Genomic DNA, 26,317 nt, shown 5'->3' on the forward strand with positions numbered 1-26,317 from the left:
TTTAGATTTCTTTTATTCGCAAAAATAAATTAAGGGTCCAAGTTCGGTGCTGTCCCACCTACGCGCTCCTCTTCCACAAAGCTACTATCACTACCACGACAACAACAACAGCAGCACCATGACGCAATTACCAAGCCTGATACCCCCGTTTCGCTATGCCATGGTTGAGGAATACTTATTCCGAGGTGGTTACCCGAAGCCGCGTAATCTGCGATTCATCAAGAGGTTATTTAACTTGCCATGATCGTTGCTTTCTGCTTGGTCGTAGAACGAAAAGAGAGACGATTCAAATGGTTTACACGAACGTTTTCAAAAAAATAGATTACGTTTAAAAACGATACTGTCGCTCACCCCTAATCCACTCAAGCCTGAAACTCAAGAGTTTTGTGCACAGCATAGTATCGTTTTAATACATATCCAGGTGGATAAAATGAAGGAGGATAATATTCCGTTGAGCTACAACAAGACATTGATGGCACTTCAGGTTTGCTTTAGTCCCTTCATTCGACGAGCTATGAGCACGACTCCATCTATGTATACTTTTCTGGTGGCTGACAAGTGTACTGTGTTTAGATTCTCATTGATCCTGCAAATCATCCACTATATCTGCACTGTCTGGACGGAGCAGATGTGACAGGATTGGTGGTAGCATGTCTGCGCAAACTTCAAATGTGGAGTACTTCTAGTGCCATGAGCGAACTTTCGAGGTAAATATTCAAGTATACAAGCAAAAGTATGTATAGCATATGTGTGTAAAGGCATTAATGTATACATATTGTAGATATTTACATACCAATGTCATAGCACCGGAAGAGTTTGAGTTTGTGGAAAACTTTAAAAACTTCGAAGTGACTATACCTTCTGTAATACCCACCTGGCTTTGGGGCGGCCAAGTCTCGTTCCGCAAGCATTCATGCCTTCGTCTCAAGTTCTTGAACCCTGAAATGATGACCGAAGAAGAGCGTGAAATCAAGGACAGGAAAGAAAAATTGGAAAAGGAAAAGGAAGATGATTATCAACGCCGAAAAAACGGTGAGTTCTAAAAGACCACAAAAGAGTGTGGGGGAGTCCCGGTAACAAAAATTCAGAAAACGGCACACGCTTATGGGCAAATTCTACAGATCTGTTGGACAATCTATTGGACACCGGTGATGGACGACACCGATCTGGATCACATTACGATGGCAGTAAGGATAGTCCAGATATCATTCCTGGCGCGTCATTATCGAGCAACAAGCCGCCATCATTGGCAGGATCCGATGATGTAGGCTTTGTACCGTCATCGCGATTAAACTCGTCAACAGAACGGCGGGAAAGCAAGGACACAGGCAGTCCAAGCAGAGATCGATACTTAGTTGATGTAGACGTCGATGTTGACCGGGTAATGATGGATGGGTTGGATCAGGTAGAATATTACAATCGCTTCGGCCAACATTCAGACGATGAACAGGATGGACACGATCCAAGTGGCAGCTTAATGCTAGACGAGGAAACGGGTGAAACCGAAGTCATTAGTAGAACTTTGGATGCATTGGCACTAGAAGGATTGTAAGATATGACAGCCTTTTTGAAAAGGGAAGACAAGGACGAGAAAGTCATTTTACTGTAAATATTGATAATGATGAAATTAATAGTATTACGCATATACACATTCTGGTAATACACTGGATCATAACATAGCTGACAGAAGCCATTCTGAGGGTTCACTGCTTGTTTTGACCAAGATCTTGGATATGTGTTACACTGCATATTTGTTTGCCAAAGAATGACAGGGAGGTTTGTCGTCTTATACATACTACGCACATATACATAGCATTGCCACTCTCAACTTTTCCATGTATACAAATTACAATGCAAGCATGGCAAGTATTCTTGGCTGCATATCAGGACTTCAGACAAGTGTAGCATACATGTGCAGAGTACTTATTGCTTGGCAAGGCAATTTACAATAATAGTTATATGATAGCTACAGTATATTAAGAGCGGCATGCTTGAAAACTACCCAAAGTAGTTTTTAATTACTGGCAACCAAAATGTTTATTATACAAAGTGAAAAAGCTGTTCATATTATACAAACTACTAAAGACGACTTAGGATATCGGTACCGAAGAGAAAGTTTGCTCATTTTTCATCAGAGGACTTTCGTCATTGTTATAGTTCACACGGCCAGTCGACTGAGAATAATCGTGGGTCTTCATCCAACGCTCGCTAAATGGAATACATCGTTTTCGCAAATAGACGAATACGATAACATTTGCAATACTAAGCACTCCGAGAGTTGCTGCCGAAATGATAAGACCGATGACTATTATCTGCTCCGGTGGGACACCTGTGAACACCATAGCTACACGCGAGCTAGCGTCGCCCAAAAACGTGACACCCCAAGCGATCGTAAGAGAACGACAGCACGTTCTGTATAAACGCATCTCTTGCCACATCCATTCGGCATACATCATTTCATGTTCGACGCCATTTTCGTCCGTCCATTTCTGCTCCGGAAATGCTTCGAATACTTCGCGGCCAATCAAATGTATGAGAGGGTAGAACGTGAACCACCGTGTTTTTAAAGGGATCAAAGTGGATATAAAGATGATAGCCATGAGGGTTGTGGTGACTGCATCCCGCAAAAGAATCACCTTTATGTCGCCGCTGATGGCGGTGACGATTGCTGATACAGCAAAAGCAACGATGACAAGACCGTTCAAAAAATCGAAGCGCTTGTGTCGGATAGAGGTGTAGATGATACGTAGGAGCGGTGGAATACCGGCGCAAATTAGGGCAATGACTGGTGTCGAATACGTGTTCAGAATGAAAAAGAGAGCAAGGGGCAGACCCAAGTCGACTATTATAAGGGTCAATACGCGTGCGATTGCTCGTATTCTGTTGCGTCGTTTGGTTTTCTTGTCAATTTCTTTTTGTTCTGATGATTTTGTGTCTTCAGTGCTCTTTTCTGAATAATCGTTGCCAGCTGCATGCTCGCGTAAATGTGCATCTTCGGGGTCAGCTATAGAAGGTGGGTTACTGCTGGTGTTATCGTCGTAGTAGTCCTTCACTGGCATAGTGCTGGTGCTTATTGTGTGATATTGTTGATTTGTCTAGTAGAGTTATCAATTTCAAAGATGAAAAATTGTAAGCTAAAACTCCACGCGACGAATAAAAACGATCTGCTATCATGTATCTATTTACCATTGCAAAAGCTGTAAAGTGGCAGATATGAAGTTTGATTACAAGATTATCTTGAGGCCTTTTATACTTTAACAAAATGCTCCACTTATTGCTGAGTACGACGTGCATCAGGAATGAACACTTTGGCTAGCTCCTTTAGATAGTAAATAAAAGACGCAGGTGAGATATTCTATGGTACTAGCCATCTTTGTTGCTTAGTAGAAAGGGCTGAGGAGGGTTTAACTGCCTATTTGTTTCGGGGTCCATGTTCCTGTGCAGACTTTAAGCATATAAATAGGCGACGTTACACACAAACTGTGTCGATAACTAAGTGACCCGGAACTGACGCCGATCAGAAAATAGAATAATGTAGTACAGACACGCTCATATTAAGCACAGCGTAATAGATGTGGAATATGACGTTGATTGATAGAAATATTAAACAACTTCATTTACAAATCTTATCGAGAAGTTGCTTTTATGTAACACTCGTGAATCGTTACTACTCTACTAGCTATTACCACAGATCACATTTATCCACTGGATTCATTGGGCTGCCCGCAGGGCATTTAAATACTTCAGCAAAGTATTTTGAGTTTTGCAATGCACCGATCACACGCCACTTTGGAGGTGAATGCTCGTCGACCAAGATCTACAAATGGTAAGCTCCATCAGTTGTGTATACGATAATACAATCCTTACTTTATGATGCACTTACGCTTTGCTTAGCCTGTGCCTTTGTCGATTTGCCACACCAAATACGTCCGTAGTTAATAAAAAATAGTTGCTCGGGCGTGATATTCTCCAATCCAGGCAGTAGCATATTTTCTTTGCCATCCTTGTTCTTATCGTAATGCCGCTTCCATGCAACGTATGATTGCCGGATACCACCATTGTCTGCTACATTTTCGCCTAGCGTCAGTTGGCCGTTCACATGGATCGGGTCTCCGCTCTCGTCTTCCATGGTGAAGTTTCCGTACTGATCAACAAAGCACGACGTCTTTTTCTCGAATGCTTCTAGTGTTTCCTTGGTCCACCATTCGCTAAGCCGCCCCTTGGCATCAAAGTGTCGACCGTTGTTATCGAAGGAGTGACTCAGTTCATGACCAACGACGGCACCGATACCACCATAGTTGAGATAATCAGGGTATTCCCCGCTAAAGAAGGGGGACTGAAGGATACCAGCAGGGAACACGATTTCGTTGTAGGGTGGGTTGTAGTAAGCGTTCACTGTAGCCGGAGTCATTTCCCAAGTAGATTTATCTGTAGGTTTTCCAGCTTGACGCCAATCCTTCATCACCAGCCACTGGCGACCGCGCAAGTAGTTGCCAAAAAAGTCATCACCATCAATCACCAGCTCAGAATAGTAGTCGGATAGTGCAACCGGCGACATAACGTTAGGCGATTTGGTTGGATAACCGACTTTGCGTACCAGTGCATCCACTTTTTCGATTGCATGTTTCCTTGTAGCTTCATCAAGCCATTCAAGCTCCGGCAACCTGTTCAAAAAGCTTTCCTTAATTGCCTTGACAAACTCGTCCGCGCGCGCTTTTGTCTCGGGTCTGAACTTCTCCATGACAAAGTACCGGCCAGCTATAAATCCAAGCGAGAGATCGACCTGGTCCAAACAAGTCTCCCAGCGAGGTTTTGTCACCTTAGCATTGGTGCCTCGTAACTTGGCTGTCAATCGTTGCAGCGGTTTTCGGATTTCCTCGCTCAAGGCTGGCGCATACTCATTGATAACCCGCCACAGCAGATATGCTTGGATCGTTCGCTGCGTGGATTGTGCCAACACTTCCGCCGATAGTTTTTCGAGGTAGCTTGGCGATGAGACAATGATCACGTCTTGATGTGGGGCAGTCGATGGAAGCAATCGCGTGACCAATAAATCCCAATCCACTTTCGGCGACAGTTTGGTGAGCTGGGATAATGTTTTTGGATTATATATCTTGGAAGGATCCATCAAATCTTCTGGTAAATCGCTAATGTCGGCCAACTTCTTTTCAAAATCGACAATGAACCGTGCTGTTGTTTTTGCGCTATACTGGCTCCAGTCCAAGCCAGGAACTTTTGAAAGCACAAGGTCCAAGGTTTCCTCTACGACCTCAAACAAGGTGTCAACCATGTCAGATTGCTTGTAGTATTCCTTGGAAGGAAGGGTTAGGCCAGACTGGAAAATCTGTAGCGACGTTTTTTCCGGTTCCTTGGGATCTGCTTCCACAAAAAGTGAAAAAAGTGGATCAACAGCGACTTTAGACAAGTGTGCAAGCGCACGTGTGAGCTGTTGCTGGTCGACGGTTGGGCTCATTTCCTGTTTTTTGAATGATCCGCCTTTGGCGGCGGCGAATCCATCGGACGGATGCAGTTCAAGAATCTCACGCAAAAGTGGTAGCAGGGGCTTGGCTCCCAGAGAGTCGATTACGGTCTCGTTCATGCAAGAGTTGAATAATGCCTTGCCCTTCTGGAAGTTTTGCTTGTCCAAGAATTTGTCAGGATCAGGCAGCTCGTCGTGGACCGCGACATCGCTGTATGTATCAAAGTCGTATGTGAAGATGCTGTGCAATATTTCCTTGTTTCGAATAGCCAGTAAATCAAAAGAGCCTGTTCGCGATTTACCCTCAGGTATATCGTGGGACTTGATCCAGTTGTTGCCTGCATGCTTTAATTAGTTACTCCCATACTAATAAAACATTCAAGGGGTTAAATAGTTGAGCACGCTAAAAAAATATTTACATGTGTAGGCATAGAAATCTTCACAAGGGTCTAAAGTGGTGTCGATGTCCTGTATACGATTAATTCACAGTGAATACAATTAAACATAAGATCCTAGTAGTAAGAAGTAGTTATCGTTACCAACAAGTATAAATTACCTTCAAGATTTCAGCAGCGGTCAAGACACATTCGGCAGACACGCATACCGGCTGGCACAGAAGCAAGTGGTCCAGAGATGTTATATTAGTTTTGTACACAGTTCGTAGTAGGACTAGTTGCAAAAAATACCTACCTGTTCTGTATCATTCCTGCCATGATGAGGTTTATCATCACCTGGGCTATTAGTCGGACTTGGCGCAGGTACAGCATGATCACTGTCGCCATAAGCACGACGCGCATATAAACCAACAAATATGCATAGCAAGATGAGTAGTGTCACACTTAAGATGAACAAGATCTTCTCTAAGAGCGTGAATCGGCCAATTTGGAAACGTGCATCACGATGGCGGCGATCACGATCCTGTTGTTGAGTTTCACTAGCAACGGATGACCGACGAGGGCCAGATTCGTCATCGTGATGACCGTCTGGGTTGGAAAGCAGAGGTTCTCGTTCACCCCTTTCAGTCATTTTATATCTTCCTTCTTTCCGTGTGTTAGAATGACAAAGAAAGGAGAAAGGAAGAAGAAAGGTGTTTGAAAACAGGTCCTGTGGGAGACAAAAGCAACGACTCTAATTGCCCTTGGCGCACACGGAATTTCAAAACAAGTTTATGCCTGCGCTTGCTGGAAATGATCGCATTGACAACATAGTAACACAACACTGTTACTTAATTGGATTTACTTCCTACTTTGCTATCTATTTATTATAAAGTAGCACTAGTAAAGTAGCTCTCAAAACTTTGGCTATGATGCTATTAGGCGTTACTGTGAAAAACAAGTATGTGTCTGTAATAGCTCTAAAGTTCTTAAATATCGGAAGGCTAATGACAATACGCTTATAGCATACTTGTCCCCGACCTTGCGGTGCGGTGATTAAGAAAGAAAGTAAATAAGAAGAGAGAGAGTTGGTGCTTCAGCTAAAAAACCCCTTCTAGAGAGGGAAAAGTCAAGCCGGATTAAGTTGTTTGGTGAGGAGAGGTAATGAAGTAAATTAAATAAGAAAAGGAAGAGGGAAGTGAGGGTGTAAGAGGGGGCAGAGAAGAGCTGTTTATAGACGCTATGAGTGTAGCGAGGGATGTGGGAATGATGATGTCACAATGTCCAGGTCTTGACGCAGTTGTTTTCTGCTTGATGCATCTTTTTGAGGTAGTGGCTGATGAAGCGGTGATTGCAACAAGGTCGTGGTCAGAAACCGGGTGGGTGAAAGCTCGATATGTTCTTAACGCGGGCCAAAGGCCCATGCCATATTGGTGAACGCCGAGTTGTCGCCGGAGAGCCATTCCTCCAGTTACTTTGGTGGTGCGTTGGCTGATAAGTTGTTGAACGTCGATACCCTGACCGGTCAATGGAATACCAAATTACTGGAATGATTTGACGATCCGCAGTGGTTTGTTATAGATACGGAATGTGGAATGTGGTTGATTGACTGGTGTGGAGTGGTCAATAATGGCGCATTCATCGGGGTAGCAAGAGTAGCCCAAGTCTCGCGAGTGTTTCTCGGTGACGTATAGGAGCTGTACCAGCATTTCCTGTGGTGATCCGAGGAGTACGACTGATCAGCACACAGTAATGACGTGACGAGGGTTCAGTGGCTGTCTGGATTATCTTTCTTCGGACGTCCTTCTTGCTACCATTGTATAGATGTGCTTGAGCTGTAATAGCTCTACCCTGAAATCCAAGCGTCATTTTAGGGCATTGCACAAGAACGTCAAGCGGGATTAACATTTAAAGCAACTTGAATCATATATGATACTGTAAAATCGTTCGATTTCTACAATATACAGTTACGTGGTGATTTACATTATTGTGATGTACATTCTTCCTCCTGTCAATGGTACTGTATTTACAGTGTTAGCCACAATATTATTACTCTAAGAGCATAGACTAACCAGCTTTTGCTGCTAGTTGATTAAAGTTGTGTTTGCATACATGTTATGTGCTACAGTATAATATGCATGTTAATGAGCGTGAGAAGAGATGGTTACTATCGGTATTGTCGTTTAGATAAAGTGCATGTTATACATGTTAAGCGTCTCATCATTTCATAAAGCACCACATTAGTTACTGTATACATAGTACTCGAGCGATAGATGTACTACAAACCACACGAAACTTTAAACTTTAGAAGAAAGGGGCGGATATGAAATAACAGAGTCTGGATTGTATGTGAGTTGCTCTTGCTGATTGATGTTTTATGTAAGAAAAGAAAAGAAATATTGAATTATGAATAAAGCTAAATTACAATGATACTTTTGCCTTTTGATCGATTGATAGGTGTTCTGGGGTTTCTTTTGGATGTGTGTATGTGTATGTGCAGATGTGGATGTGTGGAGAGTTGATATGTGTGTTTGTGTGTAGGAGGCAATAAAGCTTTAATAGTATACTGTATGCAAAGAAAAAGGGATATGCCAAAGAAAAAAGAGAAAGGGATGATAAGGTTTCCTATTCTGGTACTGCTAGAAATACTGCGTCATGAAAAAGATGGTGATACGTGCGTGGATGCTGGTAATAGTGAGGTACGCCTACGGGTACGGCCGGTGGTATGAGTACTCCTCGGATGGTAATGTAAGTGCGTTTGGGTTTCGGAGGTGGCATGAGTGCCTTTGATGTTATTATGAAAGCAGCAAAACAACATAGTTTGTGTTAGAGAGTTAAGACTTGCTGTTAAAAGATTTGATGTATACATACCAAGAAGCAGACTTCGAGATCCTCCTTGTTCACCAGGCCCCATTTGTTATTGTCTTCTTCGACCGCAAGTTGATAGGCTAGGGCTGCATTTGGAGCCCATGCTGAGGGATCGTTTATACTGTCTCGTTGCTGTTGTTGGTTTTGCAAACAAATACCACGAATCAACCGTTCGGCCTCTTGCATTCTGTTTTCCCAAGCGGACGATGTCTTGAAATGTGTAAAGTCAATATCCCGGCCACGGAAGAGTGAGTGACGTCGCGAATGGTGATGCTGTTGCTGTTTTTCGTTAAAACTTGTTACCGCTACCGGCGGTTGTGCTGATGTTGTGTTCCAAAAGAGCTCATAGGCCATGGTGGAGATATTGTTCACGATCAATGAGGTAAGAGACCAACATCCTTTGGTTGGTCGCTCGTCACGCGCTTCTTCTTGTTCTTGTTTTTTTTGTGCTACCTGGTCCCGCTGGTACGGATCATAGTAGGGGCCGAAAATTTTTCGCTTCATGGTGCCAAAGATGCCGAGCAGCCCCATCAGACCACTAGGTTGATTAGGTCGTGTTTCGACCGCTGTCGCCATCGTTGTCGTATCACTATCACTAGTCGCTTGCTGTTGGTTCTGAGCCTTGCCGCCGGTGGTCACGAAAACCTTGCCAAGGAGATATTTCCACATTTTTTGTGCTGGTATTTTTACAAGAAGTTATAGACAAAGAGATATTGGGTACAAGTGTGCGTAATGTGTTGCTCAAAGCACTGTTTGGGTATTGAGATCAAGAGGTAGTAGTAGAGTAAAACAAGGGTTGAAAGTGGAAGATGAAGGAAAGAGAGATGAGAAGATTGAGGGAAGACGCACAGCTTTGATTGACTTTTATGATGTGACAGAGGCACTGAAGTGCATGTCACAGCTTGGATTGGTGAAAAGGTTCCATCCCCTGTCCTCTCTCTTTTTGGGACTGTATTTTCTCACACATACACACGATCACCATTCTCCAAACAGCAGCGAACCCATGCATTGCCCTTTATCCTGCTGATTAAAACGCTTTCCTTCCATATCCTCTTCGCTACTGCCTTCTTTTGTGTACGTACGCTTTCAATATGACTTCTTATTCGCTCTAAGTTCTCTTGGCTGTATCGTGTAGTAGTAGCAAGTCATAGTCACTTGTTTTCTTGGCTCAGATGTGTACGCAGCCCGAGTTGAAAAATGAGCAAACATTCATAAGCCGTAACCTGTTAAGCACAGGCTCTTCCTCAACGGGCCCGTAGGTCCGTGAATGCACTACACCATTGTTGTGTTCTTGTTGCTGTTTATCGCAGTAAGACTTACTCTATCACCCACTATATGACTTGAATGCTATGCCGGTAGTCGTATATCCTCATTACGAGTCTTGCCTGTTTATCGTTTTGGATAAGTAATGTCAAACACACATCGCAGATGGTTTCAAAGCGTCATACAGATGTATATCTCTCATTGTTCTGTCGTAATTTGTATGTGACCTTCTTTCCAGCGATAAATTATTCTTTTCAGTTCAATTATATACATTCGCCTCGGTGATACAACGGAAGGACGTGAGGATGTAGATTTGAAACACCCTGCTGCTGCTGCTGCTGCTGCTACTACGACAATGACAATATGGATGGTGGACGTCTTTACAATATCACTACTACCGATACGTCTACTACTGTATATCACACGACAATTCAATTCTCTCCTTGCTTCTAGTTTATAGCAGCTCGCTCTCTCCCGCTCAATCTGCGATCACCTTAATCATTCCTCTGGATATTTTATTCAATTTTTTAATTCATTTTCCCACCGGTTTCTTATTGTCTTACTATCCCTCTCTGTAACATTACAATTTAAGCAGCAATAATTCCGTACCGCAAGGAAGCGACCGTATGCCTTAAGGCGCTGGTCAATCCAGCCTTCCAAAATAAAACAAACAGTTAAACTAAACAGTACGTATCCAATACTCCTTCAAATAAGAAATGTTTTTGCTAATATTGCCAACCGCAGATATTGATCCAAAAGATTTTTGTCAAGTATTGGCTCGGATTCGCTTTTGAGCATCTCCTTGGCAACAGCACATAACATTTGAATGGTTTGATCTTCTTTTTTCCAAGCCTAAAAATGGTGATTGTTCTTGTTCTTGTTTGATGAAAACGTATAGGATAGCTACTGTTTTCGATGAATGAAGCTTGAATCCGTGGAGTAAACAGCTTGTGCCCATTAATTGACGATGGATTTTTCATGTAACTGGTATTGTCAGTATTATTAAGCATGCTGTAAATTTGAGAAGGAACAGGATGGATGCTAAGGATAGTAGCAATACGTTCAATTTTTAACTTGCAACGTAAATGGCTATAGTTTTCAATAACTCGATGAACAACTGGTTTATCCGCTTTGTGTTGAACTCCCACTAGTATATCAGGTGATGGGAGAAGGTCCTTTTTCTTCGGGTGAGAATGCTTTTGTAGCCATGCTCGCTACTTCTATTCTGTAGAAGTAGAAGATATTTTCAGGTGTTGTAGTATTATAAATACTTTTGTTTGATGCTTGCTACTTTTAAAAATCATGATACAGTTATGCCCTAATCCTTCAGCATTTCTATCGAGATCTTGTCAGTTCCAGGCTTGTACTTCGCGGGAATATTGTAATAAATTGCGATTGTGATTGGTATTAAAGGCAACTAGATCTCGCCTGTAGAGTCCATGTCGTGCTGATTCTACATATGAGAAAGAGAGTTTAAGCACACAACACGATCAGCTTGCTCCTCCAAATCCAAGAGAGCTCCTGCTGTTGCAAGGCAAACTTTCTCTATATTTGTTGATGCGCCCACTACTGATACTGCTCCGCAACGGGTTTCACAACAATTTGTCATTTTGTAATACATGGTTCGTGCATGCAGCTTGTGTCAAACAGTTGCCTGGGTTATATATGCGAAACCGGAAGACGAGATCTTATATAACCCGCTCATGTCACTGCCTTTGGCCATTGCCAGCCTTATAAAAAACAGGGGCTTTGCACGCCAAAGCATGTACTTTATTAACTGTCAAGTGAAGCGGCGAAGGTGATTGAACACGGTCAGAAAGAAATGACAACTGCAAGGTTTACCAGCACGCAAAACTTTTGACAAGGAAGAGGTTGCAGTATTTCGTGTATAACCGCCAATGTTTTCAATTTTGAGATTTTAAATGCCGCTTCTTTATTTGGTAATAATCAAATAACAGTTGGGAATTCGTCGCGACGATGTCAGCTGTAAGTTCAGGAAGTATTTTTCTCCACAAGAGTGATGGATTCGGGAGTTGGTAATTCTTGGGAATAAGCATCTATGAAACGCCACACCATTCCATAATATTGTCTAATCAATGTAGGTACTTTGTTTGGAGGCGAAACAGTATAAAGAACTTTGGTAAGTTTTCTTTTAAAGCTTTGAAACTGTATATTCATTGTGTTTTTTTTTCTCTTTGCGTTTTCTCTTGTGCTCTTCTGGCGCTTTCTAAGTGGTGGCATCTGGTGGAAGGAAAGGGTGTGGCCCCATCTCATAGCTCTTGCCAGTGACATTGTAAGGCATTAGATACTAGCCAAATTAGGAAATTTCACGTGAGTATTGTTTACCCGATTATGCATGAGTGCGTTTCAATTTTCCCCTTCCTTCCCAAAACATTTTTTAGAGAAGTTAGCCAAAAAAAAAACTAGACTGAATATGCTTAAAAAACAATTTATTTGGTTGCTTATGTAATATCTTTGTTTTGGGGTGGGGTGCTGATAGCTTTCAAGTTTGGGGAAATATTTGGCAGTTATAGTATGACGAAATACACCATAGTCTACAATTTAATCTTCCTCCTTTTACCTTTCCATAGCAGCGCCAAGACAAAAGTCTACTTTATTTTCCAGCTTTAGTACCTTTATATACTTACGAGCAACATTTAATGCCTTTGCGGCAATATCGAGAGTGATCAGCTTGACGTTCTCTGAAAGAGCGGTCGCTACAGTATGACGATCGCAGTAGCACCAATAAACCTTCCAATCTCCAGGATATCCTGAGCGTTTACATAAGAGCTTCACCAAATGAAAAAGTAACTTGCGCTGCGTTTTGGGTACGATAATAATGCACGAGTGGGGAAATTCACGCAGTTTTTCTTGAGAAACATGGTGTAAAACGCTTGCTTCAGCTGGAGGATAAGCTATGCTTGAATCGCTGGCGTATTGCTCTTCGTAAGGACTTAAGCGCTTGTCTATATGATAATGTGAGATTTATGATATGATATGCATATATAGCAACAGAAGACCACTGTCGTACACAAAAAAAAGATACATAAAATAAACTGCTATTACTTAAGGCCGTATTCTTGACGTATATTCATCACAGCATCTTAGTACTCTGTTCCACTGAAATGAAGTGCCCTTAAAAAGAGTGTCTGGGCAATATTAAAGAACCAAAAACTGCGTTGTCAATTACTGCTGCTGCAACGTTTATACAGCTCTGCTAACTCAAATATGTCTCGATTATGCAAGCCTTGTGACATCTTATGTTTCATAATCAATATAGAACAATACATACTGAAAGCATAATAATTAATGTCATGAGCGAGAAGTGGTTAGTGCTGCATACCTTAACTACCTTCAAAGCCGCCAGAGAAATAAGTTCTTGGTGTAACAAAGTGCATACTGTAGACCCACTCATTGCTGTTTGATTCTAGCCTGTATCGCGTTATAGTATTCCTTCAAATAAATATGTAACTTAATTACAGTTGTGATTTTTGGCACTTGTAGTAGTGAGTAATTTTGTGGAGCTTCCTACACACGTTATGAAATAAAGAAGTTCTCTCCTTCCTGAATTACTACCGTCAACATCAAGGTTCTGAGTCATAATTAGCACACGAGAAAAATGTTCTGGCGTAGTACCAGCTTGGTGACGCTTCGCTGTCGTACTTGCATTATGACTGCTTCTGCTGCGAGACATTTCAAACCTATATAATATTACGCATACCCTCACATGTTCTTTTCTGCATTTGTATTCTTTTCCTGCTGCGTTGGACACTTTGGTTTAGCATTTCCCATTGTTGTCTGGTTTTCGGCTCTATCTTTTTCTGTATGTACATTCTACTACAGTTTCAAAAATTCTGCATAATGCCGTTGTTCCTCTGTGGATAGTAATTGAAGACTAATATAATCAACGATTTTGTATGATTTCTTGCAAAAATACGTTTGTGCCAATATCAAGCAAAATGACGCGTGTAACATACGACACGTTTCAATTTAGCGAAGGATGTAGTGGTGGGTGGCTTCCTGGCCCTTATATTTCTCCAGCAAATCCTGCCCCGATACACGGCCGAATTATAGCGTCTTCACGAATCCGGACAGCATATATGCCTACTCGTCTTGTTCGCGTTTCCGACATGCAAGTTGTGCAAGGCTCAACAGTGACAGAAAGATATTGCGCACTCTCTTATGCCCGAAGCAACAGAGCTCAAAAATCAGACCCGGATACCGATAATCAACAGCATGAAATCATCACATACGATGAAGACGACATCCAAGAAATACTAGCGATAAAATCGACAAAAACAAGGACCGCGAGAGCAGCACAGACATATGCAGTGGCAGATGCTGTAGCGAATTCGACAACTCACAGAGTTACTTTTCAAAAACTTATTCAACGAATATGCCAAGATTTCGGAATTCGGTACATCTGGTATGACCAATTTTGTGACGTTCATCAAACCGAGCAAGAAAACGAAGGAATCAAAGACATGCACCAGATTTATCGCAATGCGCATTATACAGTAGCTCTCATCCCGGAGCTGACATACGATCCTAAAGAGGACGTTATTGGAGCAGACAACTGGCAGAATGCGAAGCGAATGTGCACGAAGGTGGCCAATTCCGAGTTGTGTAACCAAACATGGCCATTTGCAGAAGCATTCATATCAAGAAATTTACTTATTGTGGGCCGCAATACGCACGCGTGGTCAGCTAGCATTGGGGATCCAAGAAGAAGCACCACAATGGATATGACTCGCACTACCAAGATGTTTGTTTATTCACTTTGCTCATCCTCCGTATCAAAAACAGCTATATCGTCGCCATGGAGCACTAGGGCTATTTTGCAGCATTTTCGTAGCAAGCGAAACACCTACAGCACATACGATTCAGTCTCTGCACTAGCCAGCATTTTCAACTGTGTAATCCCCGAGATGAACGACTTGATTCGTTATGATCAATCGGTCGACGAGCTGATGCTTCGGTTTTATGGACTACTCGTGCAATACGACGCTTCGTTACTCTGTATTGGGGAACCCACCTCCGCTACCACCGCAACTGCTACTTTTATCGACGAAAAGCGTCACGGTGATGAGCGGGCAGTACTCGTGTCTTGGATGGGTGATATTTACAAAGGATGTCGATATCAAGATATGGAATTTATTCCCCGCCAAGTACAAAATATCGACATTTCCGGGACGTTGATGCATATAAAATGCAAATGCATCTCGGTTTCCATCAACAAAGATACTAGTAGTCGAGTCGTACCAGAGGACCTTTACTTTCGCCAAGGAGAACAAGGAAAACCTGTCACCGATAAATCTCTGACGTTCCTCTCCTGCTCGATCGAGACGGAGCCATGTGAATTTAGTAATTCACATATCATTGCTTCTGTCTATGGTTTAGATATCTCCTGCTGGCTCCCGCTTCGGGAAGATGGCGGTCTTTGGGTTAACTGCTCGCCAACCGAATCGAGTTATAATGGTGGATGTCTCTCACTCACAGATGATGACTGTACCGAATGTCTCATTCTTACCGACCTCGAGTTTGAGACATACAACAACAGCTATAGAGCATTACCAATCGTCGCTATTACTACAGAACATGTTGATGGGGATGATGAACACTACAAATTCATCGGTTTATGCATTTTGTATAAAACCATGCCTCTCAAGTGGATAGAAATCGAACGAGAACTTGTAATTGAATAGTCGTTTTAACGTTTAAACTATTTTTTTTCTCTCATAAATCATTAGTATTTTTCAAATATTAGTACAGATATACAAGATGAACAAGATGAAAGGAGGAGAAAGAGGTATTATACGAGATTATGAAAACTATCCTTTGGTTCAAGTACATTGACGTTCATCTTTAAATCAAAATCTTGCATACGACCACGGATATAAATTCAATGACGATTACCGGCTTGACCAGACGGCTTGCCCGTTCAAATGTCTAGATAGGTCTCATCGCCAGGATATGCCAAGAAAGAATGGTAGCCCTCCTTTGCTCTAGCAGTATCAGTTTCTTTAACTTTACCCTGCTGTGCCATTACAGTCGAGATACGTCTATCGCTTGTTCTCAATGCACCCAAACCGCTTTAGTGGCAATATTATTGTATTCCTTAAAAGATACCATGGTGTGAAGACAATACCATTGAGGCGGGAACATGACAATTTTATGCTCACGCTACCAATAACAGCTATAATGGCCGAATCGGTCCTTGAGTACTGTATCACTATTGATATAATGGTATTGATTTTCTGCTGCTACCTTTAGTTGCGCTGTTTTTCTCTCTTTACATAGGCATTTATCCTGTAATGCCTGCCTTTTTCGCGGTATTGCTCGGTAGCGATAGCGAACGGTGTATTCAGCGGGAGAAGATTTCACCTGGGACACGGAATTAAATATGTATTACAAAAACCTGACTTTTGGGAATATATGTATGATAAGTATGTAGCTTTTTAGAAAAATACAGGCGTTTCTACTCTTTTTTATCCAGCTTCGCGCGGAGACAGCTGAGCACCAGTGGTGCCACGTGTCAGCAACGATTACAGCGAAGACAGTTCACAACAAGCTGCTGCTGCTGCAGTTACAGCTCAAATAAAGGGTGGCAAGGACTATGATCGTATCATAATTATTATGATGATGGAAAACCAAGAATAGGAAGATTGTATGAACGACTCATATTTCTCAACCACCGCCGAGGACCAGAAGTACAGAATGATCGCACCTTCTTTGACCTTATCTGTGGTGATAAAAAAGAATTTGTGCATTACCTGTCCTTGACAGTATTCTCATTTGACATGCTATAACTGTAGAGGGGTTGTTTCAACAAACTTCTACTTTACATTTACGCATCCTTCGCAACCCAACTTCAACCTACGTAAATACTGACGACGAATCATTATACATTGGAGGATAGAATGTCATCAAATTATCACTATGCTTCTGAATTGTCGAAATGGAATGGTCTGGCCAGCGGATCATACGACGGTGTCGGTGGTAATGCTAGCTGTGATCTTCGTCACAATGGATGATCGATTAACTCGAGAATTTCGTGGAATGCATATCAGAAATGACCCTGGCTGTTATATGTATAGCTCAAGATAATGGTTGAAAACTACCAACTCTCTATATGTATTATAGTACATGGTAATACTGTATACATTTTCTGTACTGTTCTTCATGAGCAGATGATTGCTCGACTGCTACCTCCTCCGAAATTTACCGTCCAAGCACAATTCCCTCATATAATTTACCAACATCTCAGGCAACAGTTCCCTATGTGCGAATACCGTACTAACGACTCAGTTGGAAATAAACATTCCGAACGATATCGCCCTCTAGCCTTGTTTTCCATAATTACTCCTCTTGATGTAAGAGAGGGAGAGAGAAAGCGCGCGCGCTATGACAATCATGGAAAAGAAGAATCTCTTATGATTATTAGGATATCACTAAAGAAAATTATGGAAGAATTCAAGATGATTAATGATGGTCTTGGTATGTTATGAGTTATGAGAGCGTAAAACCGTGTTCACCAGTAGCAATACTCGCACTCGTATTGATTACATTTTTATTTAGATACCTTGTTCAAATACTCTCTTAACTGATTGAATCCATGGCCCGAATTTCGCGCATCAACGAGATTGATTTCATCAACAATATTTTATTCATCATGATTTGGGATGAAAACGAGATCTATGTTATATTCCGAATCATTTGGACCGTCCTTTTCTGGCTCTGCCGTAAATAGCCTTCCTTCCACTGGCGGTACCAACTATGATGACTAATCTATTCCGAAAAGTGTCGACGAAAACCTAGTGTAACTATTGCAATCTTTTCCGGTCTCGTACAATAGTAAAATATACAAGTTTTAAAGAATCATTACAATTGTTTTCTAGTAGAAACTCGATATATTGGCGAAGGAGATGTTGACGCAACACCTTTGAAGATCGAAGATTAAAGTTAATAGCTAATACTCAAAGTATTATATTACTATGCCACAAAATTCTGCTGAATATTTATACCAATTTTTCAGCAAGCTATTTTAGCGCCTTGCCATGTTAGCTCTCATATTTTTTAATGCTTTTCGAATCACTTGTAATATTTATAAGCAGTATACAGTCATGTATCTCTCAAAAGTTTTCGCGTTTTGGCTTTCAATCGCCTCGCTATCCAAGATTGTTTCGCCTATTGTAGTCAAAAATCACATGTCATGGACAAAAAGCATTCATGCAAGCCCTGTTCCCAGACTTTTGTACTATCATGTTGGTTCAAACCAAGTCGTGGGATTTAGCGGGTCCTAAAACAACTAATACATAACACTTACCAAAAAAACTTGATGAACTGTGAATATAGACAAATACAACAAAACACAAAGATGTCTTAAGCCGCTATCATTTATTTTTCAAGAGCATATATGACATTGTATCAGCCTTATCTTAACGGCGCAAAAGCGGTAAACTAGGTGTAGTAGCGGAAACGGCAGCAATTTACACCGGACCAACAACTCGACTACGACTAGTCTTTGTATGTAATACACTCGAACGTCAGGAAAAGCATCCCTACTACTGAAAGTTAAAAGCTAAATGCTTTCGGAATTTTGCGTTATACTATGTATATTTAATGGGTAATGTGCATCGCTTTTTCCATTTCTTTGCTTTCTTCTCACAGTATAATAAAAACCATGCCCTCGCCAAATAAGCAAGTTATTTTCTCCAAAATCCCAACGACGTACCCTCTATCTGGCGAGCATATTACTGTGCAAACGTCGTCAATCGATCTTGATGCACCCTTGGGCGAAAGCCAGTTCATTCTCAAGCTTCTCGTACTTTCGGTCGATCCTTACATGCGTGGTCGCATGAGAGACTCTTCAGTTAAATCGTATTTTCCCGCATTCACCCTCGGCGAACCAATGAACGGTGGCAGTATGAGCGTAGTGCTCAAGTCTAATAATAACAAGTTCAAGGAAGGTGATCTTGTGTATGGTGGCATGGGGTCCTTCCAAGAGTATATCCTCGTCACCAAGGAGACAGAAGCACTTTATGTGGTTCGCAATGATCCGAAAAAAACTGGAATTCCTCTAACAAATTATGTCGGCGCACTGGGCATGCCTGGCATGACAGCTTACGTTGGGTAAATTTTCTGCTGGTATGACTTCACCAAAATTTGAAGATTTACCATTTTCTCTATTCTAGTCTTTTCAAGTATGGTGCTCCCAAAAAGGGTGAGACGATCTACATCTCTGCCGCTTCCGGTGCCGTCGGTCAGTTGGTCGGCCAGATCAGTAAGACTTTGGGTCTTTACGTTGTGGGCTCGGCAGGCTCAGATGACAAGGTGGCCTACCTAAAGGAGATTGGTTTCGATGCTGCATTCAACTACAAGACAGCTGATGACTTGACTGAGAAGCTTCGCGAAGTCTGCCCCAAAGGAATTGATATCTACTTTGAGAACGTTGGTGGTCAGATGCTCGAAGCTGTACTCAACAACTGCAATTTGTTTGGCAGGTACAGATAACTTCATTCTCATTGAATGCATGCAAATACGACAGATGGTTTAAGAAACCAAACATATTGATATATCTGTTTGTGTGTTTAGAATCATTGCTTGTGGTATGATTTCTCAATACAATCGTGAGCGGCCTGAAGGTATTCACAACCTGATGCTGGTTGTTGGCAAGCGTTTGCGTATGGAAGGCTTCATTTTCAGCGACGAAACTGAAATGGAAGAGGCGTTCCGCAAGGATATGACCAAATGGGTGTTGGAAGACAAGTTCAAGTACCGTGAGACAGTTGCTATCGGTATTGAACAAACTCCTCAAGCTATGTACGATATGTTGATTGGTAATAATTTCGGCAAACAGGTTGTCAAAGTAGCCGATCTGTAAAATATAATTCAATTATTTTGCTCAATTGTTTAAGCTATATTACAATATAAACACAGAAAATTACATTTATATGGTCCTACCTCTGCAAAATGTTACATGCTCTTTTCTTCTCTTTGAAGTTTAAGAATTCAGCGAGCGGCTGTATTACATTATGTGTTACACTTACGGTAAAGAAGCCGGTACGAGAACTATCAACTTATAATATACAGGGCAAAATTGATAAAGAAAAAATGCACTTATATAATGTTAAGGGTTCTTTTTTAGGAACTAGGCATTGAATGCATATTCATAATGCTTTGCTGATGTCACGCATTAGCTTTGACAAATGCTTACCGTTATGACAAGCAAGAAGAGTATAATCTCGGGTTATATATCAGTTCAAGAGCATCATAATAACATAGACTAAAATTATAACATGCTCTATTCCTAATCAGGTACTGCAGGGTAAGTGAAAGTGTAATCCCAATGGTCGTAAGGGAACAAAGTATAGTCAACCTTCGGTTTTGAAACAGTGACATGCCCAGCGATCTGTTGCCAGAAACGGATATTTGTAACAAACGTAAGTCCTGTGAGATAAAATAAAAGCTTTTGCAAGACGTAGGGGCTGATTGTAAAGTAGTAGCTTTATTACTGTCTACCGGCACGCTTTTCGTGCTAGCACATCATGTATCTATAGTGGTACAGACACAGCCTCGCGGACCGAATTCAATATTGGCGAAAATGCATATATAAAGGAATACAAATGTTTCACGTTTACGGCTTCGTACCTTCTCTTTTATTCAGCCAAGCAATATTTGAAATGCCTACTCTCAACAAGCAAGTCATTTTCTCCAAGGTTCCCACTGATTATCCTGTCGCGGGTGAGCACATCTGCGTGCAAGACTCCAGCATTGACCTTGACGCTCCTTTGGAGGAAGGCCAGTTTCTTATCAAGCTTCTCGCGCTCTCTGTCGATCCCTATATGCGTAATCGTATGCGAGACGCATCCAGCCAAGGATATACATCCGAATTCATTTTGAATGAACCGATGACTGGTGATACCATGAACGTAGTCCTCAAATCAAACAATATCAAGTATAAAGAGGGAGACCTGGTGCACGGTAAGACCGCTTGTGGAATTTTTGCACAATATGCGGTTATTTCAAAGGAGATGGAGCCTATGTATGAAGTGGAGAATGGGCCGAAGAGTACTGGACTCCCCATTACAAACTACCTTGGTGCACTTGCTATTACGGGTTTAACCGGCTATGTCGGGTACGTATTTACTATTTATGATTCAAAAAACCAAGACCCTGCAGCCTTTTGTGTAACACATGCTTAATTTTAGCCTTTTAAAATATGGAGCTCCTAAAAAGGGAGAGACGCTCTATGTTTCTGCTGCCGCTGGAGCTATTGGCCAATTAGTTGGTCAGATCGGTAAAGTGCTTGGTTTACGCGTTGTTGGCTCTGCCGGATCAGATATAAAAACAAAGTTCCTTGTGGAAGAACTTGGTTTCGATGCTGCATTCAATTACAAGACGGCGCATACCTACACCGAGAAACTGAAGGAGTTATGTCCGAACGGTATTGATATCTACTTTGATAATGTCGGTGGGAAAATGCTCGAAGCAGCAATCAACAATTTCAACAACCATGGCAGGTAACGCATGTATATCTTCGTTTCCTTTATCTGGCACAGTAAACAAACACAAAATATTCATTTTTCTTCGCCCCCATCTCTTATATATGACACAGAATTATTGGCTGTGGTATGATTTCACAATACAATGGTCAAGAACCGGAACATGTGGATAATCTTATAATGATTATTTCTAAACGGCTGCGGTTCGAAGGTTTCGTTGTCTTTGAATCACTAGACATGTTCGAGTCTTTCCGCAATGATGTGACGAAGTGGTTGTTGGAAGGCAAAATCAAATATCATGAGACTATTTTTGACGGTATTGAGCTAACGCCTCAAGCATTGGTTGATATGCTCCGTGGAAAAAGCATCGGTAAACAGCTTGTTAAGGTGGCCGATTTCTAATTATTAGAAGCAAACTTTTATTTATTTCTCTTTCGTACACCTATATATTAAAAAAAATTATCGCTGTTTTTTTGGATAACAAATCAGCTTCCAGTTACTGTCTGTTATACATACGCCTGTAAAAATTTGTTGAATGGAATTTGGAATGATCGTGAAGCATACAATTGATGAGGAAAGAAAGATAAGGTGCATACAGAATATAATTACAAATCTGCAACTTTAACTATTCCTTTACCAAATGTCTTGCCGTTCAACACATCCAACAGCGCTTGAGGCATAGTCTCGATTCCGTTAGATACTGTTTCGGCATATTTGATAGAACCATCCTTGAGCCACTTGGCGACGTTGTCGAGAAATTCAGTCTCGAGTTCGTCAACATATTGAGTAAAATGGAAGCCTTGGATGGTGATAGCTTTGGACATGATTTGATGCAAGTTGCTAACCGGGTAGCCGGTCTTCAAGTCGTCGTATTGGGTGATGGCACCACATACAGGGATTCTAATCATTGGTCGATGCGGTGACCCCAGAGTTTCAGTATTTGTAATCGTTTCCCAAGCAATTTGTGCGCAAACAACGTGAGTGATTATCAATTACCTCGCAAAGTGGTTTGCATGATCGATGGCTTTTTCCAGCATTAGGCCGCCCACATTGTCAAAGTAGATATCGATACCCTTAGGGCAAAGCTCGGTAAGCTTCGCATCAATGTCATCTGTCTTGTAGTTGAACGCGCCATCAAATCCAAGTTCGTCAACGAGGTATCTGATCTTGGCATCCGAGCCTGCCGATCCCACAACGCGAAGTCCTAGATTCTTGGCCATTTGACCCACTAACTGGCCAACTGCGCCAGATGCAGCAGAAATGAGGATGGTCTCACCGGCAACTGGCTTTCCTACCTTGAGCAGACTATATATATCACATCCGCATCAAATTACAATAACGTTAGCAAACTTCCTGTGGAACATCACCTGGCTTATTTCATTATGGCATGTGCGTTATCGACTTTCTTTGAGCATACCCTGCATACGCCGTCATCCCTGCCATGCCTAATACGCCAACATAGTTCGAGAGCGGCAGACCGGTTTGTTTAGGCTGGTTTCGCACCTGGTATGCGATCTTTGCATATTCGGCCGTAACAAGAGAATACTGTTCGAAGCGGCCCTTGGCAATCAAACCGTATACTAGGTCGTCCTTTTGGAAATCCGGGTTGTTGGATCGGAGCACGACACTCATCGTGTTACCAGCCATGATGTTTCCAGGCTGCAGAGCGCCAGTTGCCATATAGAGACGCATATAAGGATCAACGGAGAGCACGAGATTTTTCAGAATAAATTCGCCTTCCTGCAAAGGAGCATGTAGGTCTATGGTAGACTGGGCAGCAGCAAGATCCTGACCAGGCACATAGGTTTTACCTGGCACTTGTTGGAAGAGAATTTGCGTGTTGTTGGTGACCATATGGAAAAGTTTGCAAAAGCAGAAAGAGAGCGCTAGAATTGGTTACTCCGACGTAGCTGGGGATTCTGTTGAATAAACAGCAATTCTTTGTTTTAGGCACGTTTTTGCAGCAGCTGTGTTGCGGATTGCGAAATGCGTGCATTGGATTCTGCTGACCAAGTGTTTTTGGATGCTTGAATTAATAATACAACGCGGAAATCTTTTAGTTTTGCAGCAGCGAAGAGATTGTCTAATCGACGTCTGCCTGTAACTTGACAGTAGCTATAGACTACTACTACTAATAATGCTGCGTAACATACATCGATTATCGTAATTTTGACCGATCCTAAAGTCCAGCTTTTTGACGGCATGATTTGTTTCCCTTTTACTTCTCACGCTGACACCATCATACTTACAATAGGATTTATTTCAATATTTTAAGCCAGGCAAGCAGGAATATCGAAGAACGGCATCGAAAGACGACGCGCTCGATTACTAATATGGTAGCATCAAGGAGCTGAAGGAACAATTATGCGGACTGAAATCGGACTTTGGTGGGAAAGTGGGAAAAAAGGTTACAAATAGTAGGCTAATTGACCTTCCGCTTCTCCCAACAGCTCTCTTCCCAGTTGCATCACTCACGTACACGCACACGACAATACACCATGCCTGCTACCCCCAACAAACAAGTTATCTTCTCCAAGGTCCCTACCACCTACCCCGTTCCAGGTGAACACATCACCGTGCAAGACTCCACCATCGACCTCACTGCTCCTTTGGAGGAAGGCCAGTTCATTCTCAAGCTTCTCACGCTCTCCGTCGATCCTTACATGCGTGGCCGTATGAGAGACGCCTCCATCAAGTCGTACTCGCCTGCTTTCCCTCTTGGCAAGCCTATGACTGGCGACACCATGAACGTTGTTGTCAAGTCAAACAACGCCAACTTCAAGGAAGGCGATCTCGTCTACGGCAAGACTGGCTGTGGTATCTTTGCTGAATACTCTGTCATTTCCAAGGGAATGGAGCCCATGTTTGAAGTCCGCAACGAGCCCAAGGAAACCGGTTTACCCATTACCAACTATGTTGGCGTCCTTGCCATGCCTGGTATGACCGCTTACGTTGGGTGAGTCTTCTGATTTTTCAATGCTGTTAGTGCAAGAGCTAAGCTTGTAAAATTTTGAAAACTTCCTTATACCCGTGGTTCAACTTTAATTTCGTGTAGCCTTCTCAAGTTCGGTGCTCCCAAGAAGGGGGAGACACTCTACGTCTCTGCTGCTTCCGGTGCCGTTGGTCAATTGGTCGGCCAGATTGGTAAGACCTTGGGTCTGCACGTTGTCGGCTCTGCAGGCTCCGATGACAAGGTCGCTTACCTCAAGGAGATCGGTTTCGATGCCGCATTCAACTACAAGAAGGTTGATAACTTGACCGAGAAGCTGCGCGAAGTCTGCCCTAACGGAATCGACATCTACTTTGAAAATGTTGGTGGTCAGATGCTTGAAGCTGTCATCACCAACTGCAACCAGTTTGGCAGGTAGGATAACATTTTTTATGGTTAACTTTTTGGCAGCGAGTAAAATCGGAACAAAGTCATAATTAAACGCGTGTCATTGTATAGAATTGTTGCTTGTGGTATGATCTCGCAATACAACCGTGAGAAGCCCGAAGGTATCCATAACTTGATGCAGGTTGTTGCCAAGCGTTTGCGTATCGAAGGATTCATTGTCGGTGACTCCGTGGAGATGAAGGAGCCTTTCCGCAAGGATATGACCAAGTGGTTGTTGGAAGGCAAGATCAAGTATCGTGAGACCGTCGCAAACGGCATTGAACAGACCCCTCAGGCTATGGTTGATGTGCTGCGTGGTGACAACTTTGGCAAGCAAGTTGTCAAGGTTGCCGATCTGTAAATTGATACCTTTTTATTGTAATGATAGTATCCATTCTACATAATGGATTGTATAGCGAAAAAAAACCTATTCGGTAGCGTTTGTGCAGACTAGTATTTGTTTATCAAAAATTCCTTTCAAGACTCAAAAATCCAAAAACATTTGATCTATTTTTTTTGTGTCAAAACAGAGGCCATCATTTGTACTTTTTTCGCCGTTGATCACGGTGCTGCATGAAACTGTCAAGAAGCTTTTTCTTTATCAGTTCAAGTTGCACAATTCATGCAGAATCTAAGGGAAACGGTAAGTTTTCTAATTTCAGGGTGAGTACAAAAGCTCAAAATAGAACTTCAGCCTCGCGATTGAAATGACATCTCCAATCAGCATTCTTTTTGCTTTATTCGCAGTATATGAGACAGTATGATATGTAGCGTATACATGTTTTCATAGATAGTTCTGTTTATTTCGCTTTTCCAGAATACGTGATGTATGTCGACGCTGCTACTGTTTGATTGAAGAGAAAATAGCAATCAAAATCTCAAATTACCGTTGGGCCTTTTGAGACCTTGCAGGGTCTTGGAAGGTCGTTTTAGGTGTCCGAAAGGTTACAAACGGCAATTTTGTATCTTTCGGATGGACAGCTCTTTGCTATTGATACTCGTAAATGATCTCCCGTGAACTTGGGAGGTCTAGCTCCGCCGCGTATACCTTTTTTGAAGCACAATGTGTTCTACCTAACATGCCTATAAGCGTGTAGCCAGTTCCTTGTTCTTCCTTGATCGTGAGGCGCATGATGAAGATAACACAATTATTATGCCTTCTTTTGCTCCGATTTCTATAGAGTACTTCCTCAGGCCCCACATACCAATACTTACCTGTATACAGGTATCTATGGGAAACCCAAAAAACAAAATCTACAGTTACAGTTTATAACTATTAGTATCGCCGTGATCAGAACCTTTAACTATAAAAAAAGGCGCGCATCATAGTATGTATTTTTTATCGACCCACATCTCTTTTATTAATGTAAATACACACCACCATGCCTATCTGGATAACAAAAACGCAAATTACTTATCGCAAGCGTCCAACAGGCTATCCTGTGGCAAATGA

General features: G+C 42.0%; 9 protein-coding genes across 9 annotated transcripts; 5 read left to right on the top strand and 4 right to left on the bottom strand.

Annotated features, from left to right (window-relative positions):
• Window positions 1–37: 37 nt before the first annotated feature.
• Window positions 38–1,900, top strand: BDB00DRAFT_795669 (tyrosine phosphatase family-domain-containing protein). The gene is made up of 5 exons (XM_053121407.1): window positions 38–225; window positions 322–484; window positions 574–707; window positions 782–1,032; window positions 1,122–1,900. The coding sequence occupies exons 1-5, from the start codon at window positions 119–121 to the stop codon at window positions 1,550–1,552; spliced, it is 1,086 nt and encodes a 361-aa protein (XP_052985421.1). The 5' UTR covers window positions 38–118; the 3' UTR covers window positions 1,553–1,900.
• A 121-nt stretch (window positions 1,901–2,021) lies between these two features.
• Window positions 2,022–3,204, bottom strand: BDB00DRAFT_795671 (uncharacterized protein). The gene is made up of 2 exons (XM_053121408.1): window positions 3,187–3,204; window positions 2,022–3,095 (listed from the first exon to the last, which is right to left on the bottom strand). The coding sequence occupies exons 1-2, from the start codon at window positions 3,187–3,189 to the stop codon at window positions 2,091–2,093; spliced, it is 1,008 nt and encodes a 335-aa protein (XP_052985422.1). The 5' UTR covers window positions 3,190–3,204; the 3' UTR covers window positions 2,022–2,090.
• A 478-nt stretch (window positions 3,205–3,682) lies between these two features.
• BDB00DRAFT_753557 (uncharacterized protein) lies at window positions 3,683–5,128 on the bottom strand (the record flags this gene model as incomplete). The annotated part of the gene is made up of 2 exons (XM_053118701.1): window positions 3,683–3,817; window positions 3,884–5,128. 2 exons carry the CDS (start codon window positions 5,126–5,128, stop codon window positions 3,683–3,685), a joined length of 1,380 nt encoding a protein of 459 aa, XP_052985423.1.
• Window positions 5,129–8,225: 3,097 nt separating this feature from the next.
• BDB00DRAFT_934929 (uncharacterized protein) lies at window positions 8,226–9,405 on the bottom strand. The gene is made up of 2 exons (XM_053129171.1): window positions 8,725–9,405; window positions 8,226–8,558 (listed from the first exon to the last, which is right to left on the bottom strand). Exons 1-2 carry the CDS (start codon window positions 9,388–9,390, stop codon window positions 8,493–8,495), a joined length of 732 nt encoding a protein of 243 aa, XP_052985424.1. The 5' UTR covers window positions 9,391–9,405; the 3' UTR covers window positions 8,226–8,492.
• A 4,324-nt stretch (window positions 9,406–13,729) lies between these two features.
• BDB00DRAFT_795679 (uncharacterized protein) lies at window positions 13,730–16,124 on the top strand. Its single transcript, XM_053121409.1, has 3 exons — window positions 13,730–13,807; window positions 13,940–15,793; window positions 15,913–16,124. Exon 2 carries the CDS (start codon window positions 13,944–13,946, stop codon window positions 15,687–15,689), a length of 1,746 nt encoding a protein of 581 aa, XP_052985425.1. The 5' UTR covers window positions 13,730–13,807; window positions 13,940–13,943; the 3' UTR covers window positions 15,690–15,793; window positions 15,913–16,124.
• Window positions 16,125–18,667: 2,543 nt separating this feature from the next.
• On the top strand, window positions 18,668–19,867 carry BDB00DRAFT_783252 (uncharacterized protein; the record flags this gene model as incomplete). The annotated part of the gene is made up of 3 exons (XM_053120365.1): window positions 18,668–19,116; window positions 19,179–19,487; window positions 19,579–19,867. The coding sequence occupies 3 exons, from the start codon at window positions 18,668–18,670 to the stop codon at window positions 19,865–19,867; spliced, it is 1,047 nt and encodes a 348-aa protein (XP_052985426.1).
• A 371-nt stretch (window positions 19,868–20,238) lies between these two features.
• Window positions 20,239–21,992, top strand: BDB00DRAFT_221315 (uncharacterized protein). Its single transcript, XM_053116523.1, has 4 exons — window positions 20,239–20,426; window positions 20,487–21,121; window positions 21,195–21,506; window positions 21,602–21,992. Exons 2-4 carry the CDS (start codon window positions 20,610–20,612, stop codon window positions 21,888–21,890), a joined length of 1,113 nt encoding a protein of 370 aa, XP_052985427.1. The 5' UTR covers window positions 20,239–20,426; window positions 20,487–20,609; the 3' UTR covers window positions 21,891–21,992.
• Window positions 21,992–23,727, bottom strand: BDB00DRAFT_221334 (uncharacterized protein). Its single transcript, XM_053116524.1, has 4 exons — window positions 23,642–23,727; window positions 22,906–23,514; window positions 22,485–22,793; window positions 21,992–22,388 (listed from the first exon to the last, which is right to left on the bottom strand). The coding sequence occupies exons 2-4, from the start codon at window positions 23,340–23,342 to the stop codon at window positions 22,094–22,096; spliced, it is 1,041 nt and encodes a 346-aa protein (XP_052985428.1). The 5' UTR covers window positions 23,343–23,514; window positions 23,642–23,727; the 3' UTR covers window positions 21,992–22,093.
• Window positions 23,728–23,986: 259 nt separating this feature from the next.
• BDB00DRAFT_948886 (uncharacterized protein) lies at window positions 23,987–25,346 on the top strand (the record flags this gene model as incomplete). Its single annotated transcript, XM_053129560.1, has 3 exons — window positions 23,987–24,444; window positions 24,544–24,852; window positions 24,937–25,346. The coding sequence occupies 3 exons, from the start codon at window positions 23,987–23,989 to the stop codon at window positions 25,223–25,225; spliced, it is 1,056 nt and encodes a 351-aa protein (XP_052985429.1). The 3' UTR covers window positions 25,226–25,346.
• Window positions 25,347–26,317: the final 971 nt, after the last annotated feature.

The sequence above is a fragment of the Zychaea mexicana genome (genome assembly GCF_025766255.1).
Source record: "Zychaea mexicana strain RSA 1403 chromosome Unknown BDB00scaffold_2, whole genome shotgun sequence".
NCBI lineage: Eukaryota > Fungi > Mucoromycota > Mucoromycetes > Mucorales > Lichtheimiaceae > Zychaea > Zychaea mexicana.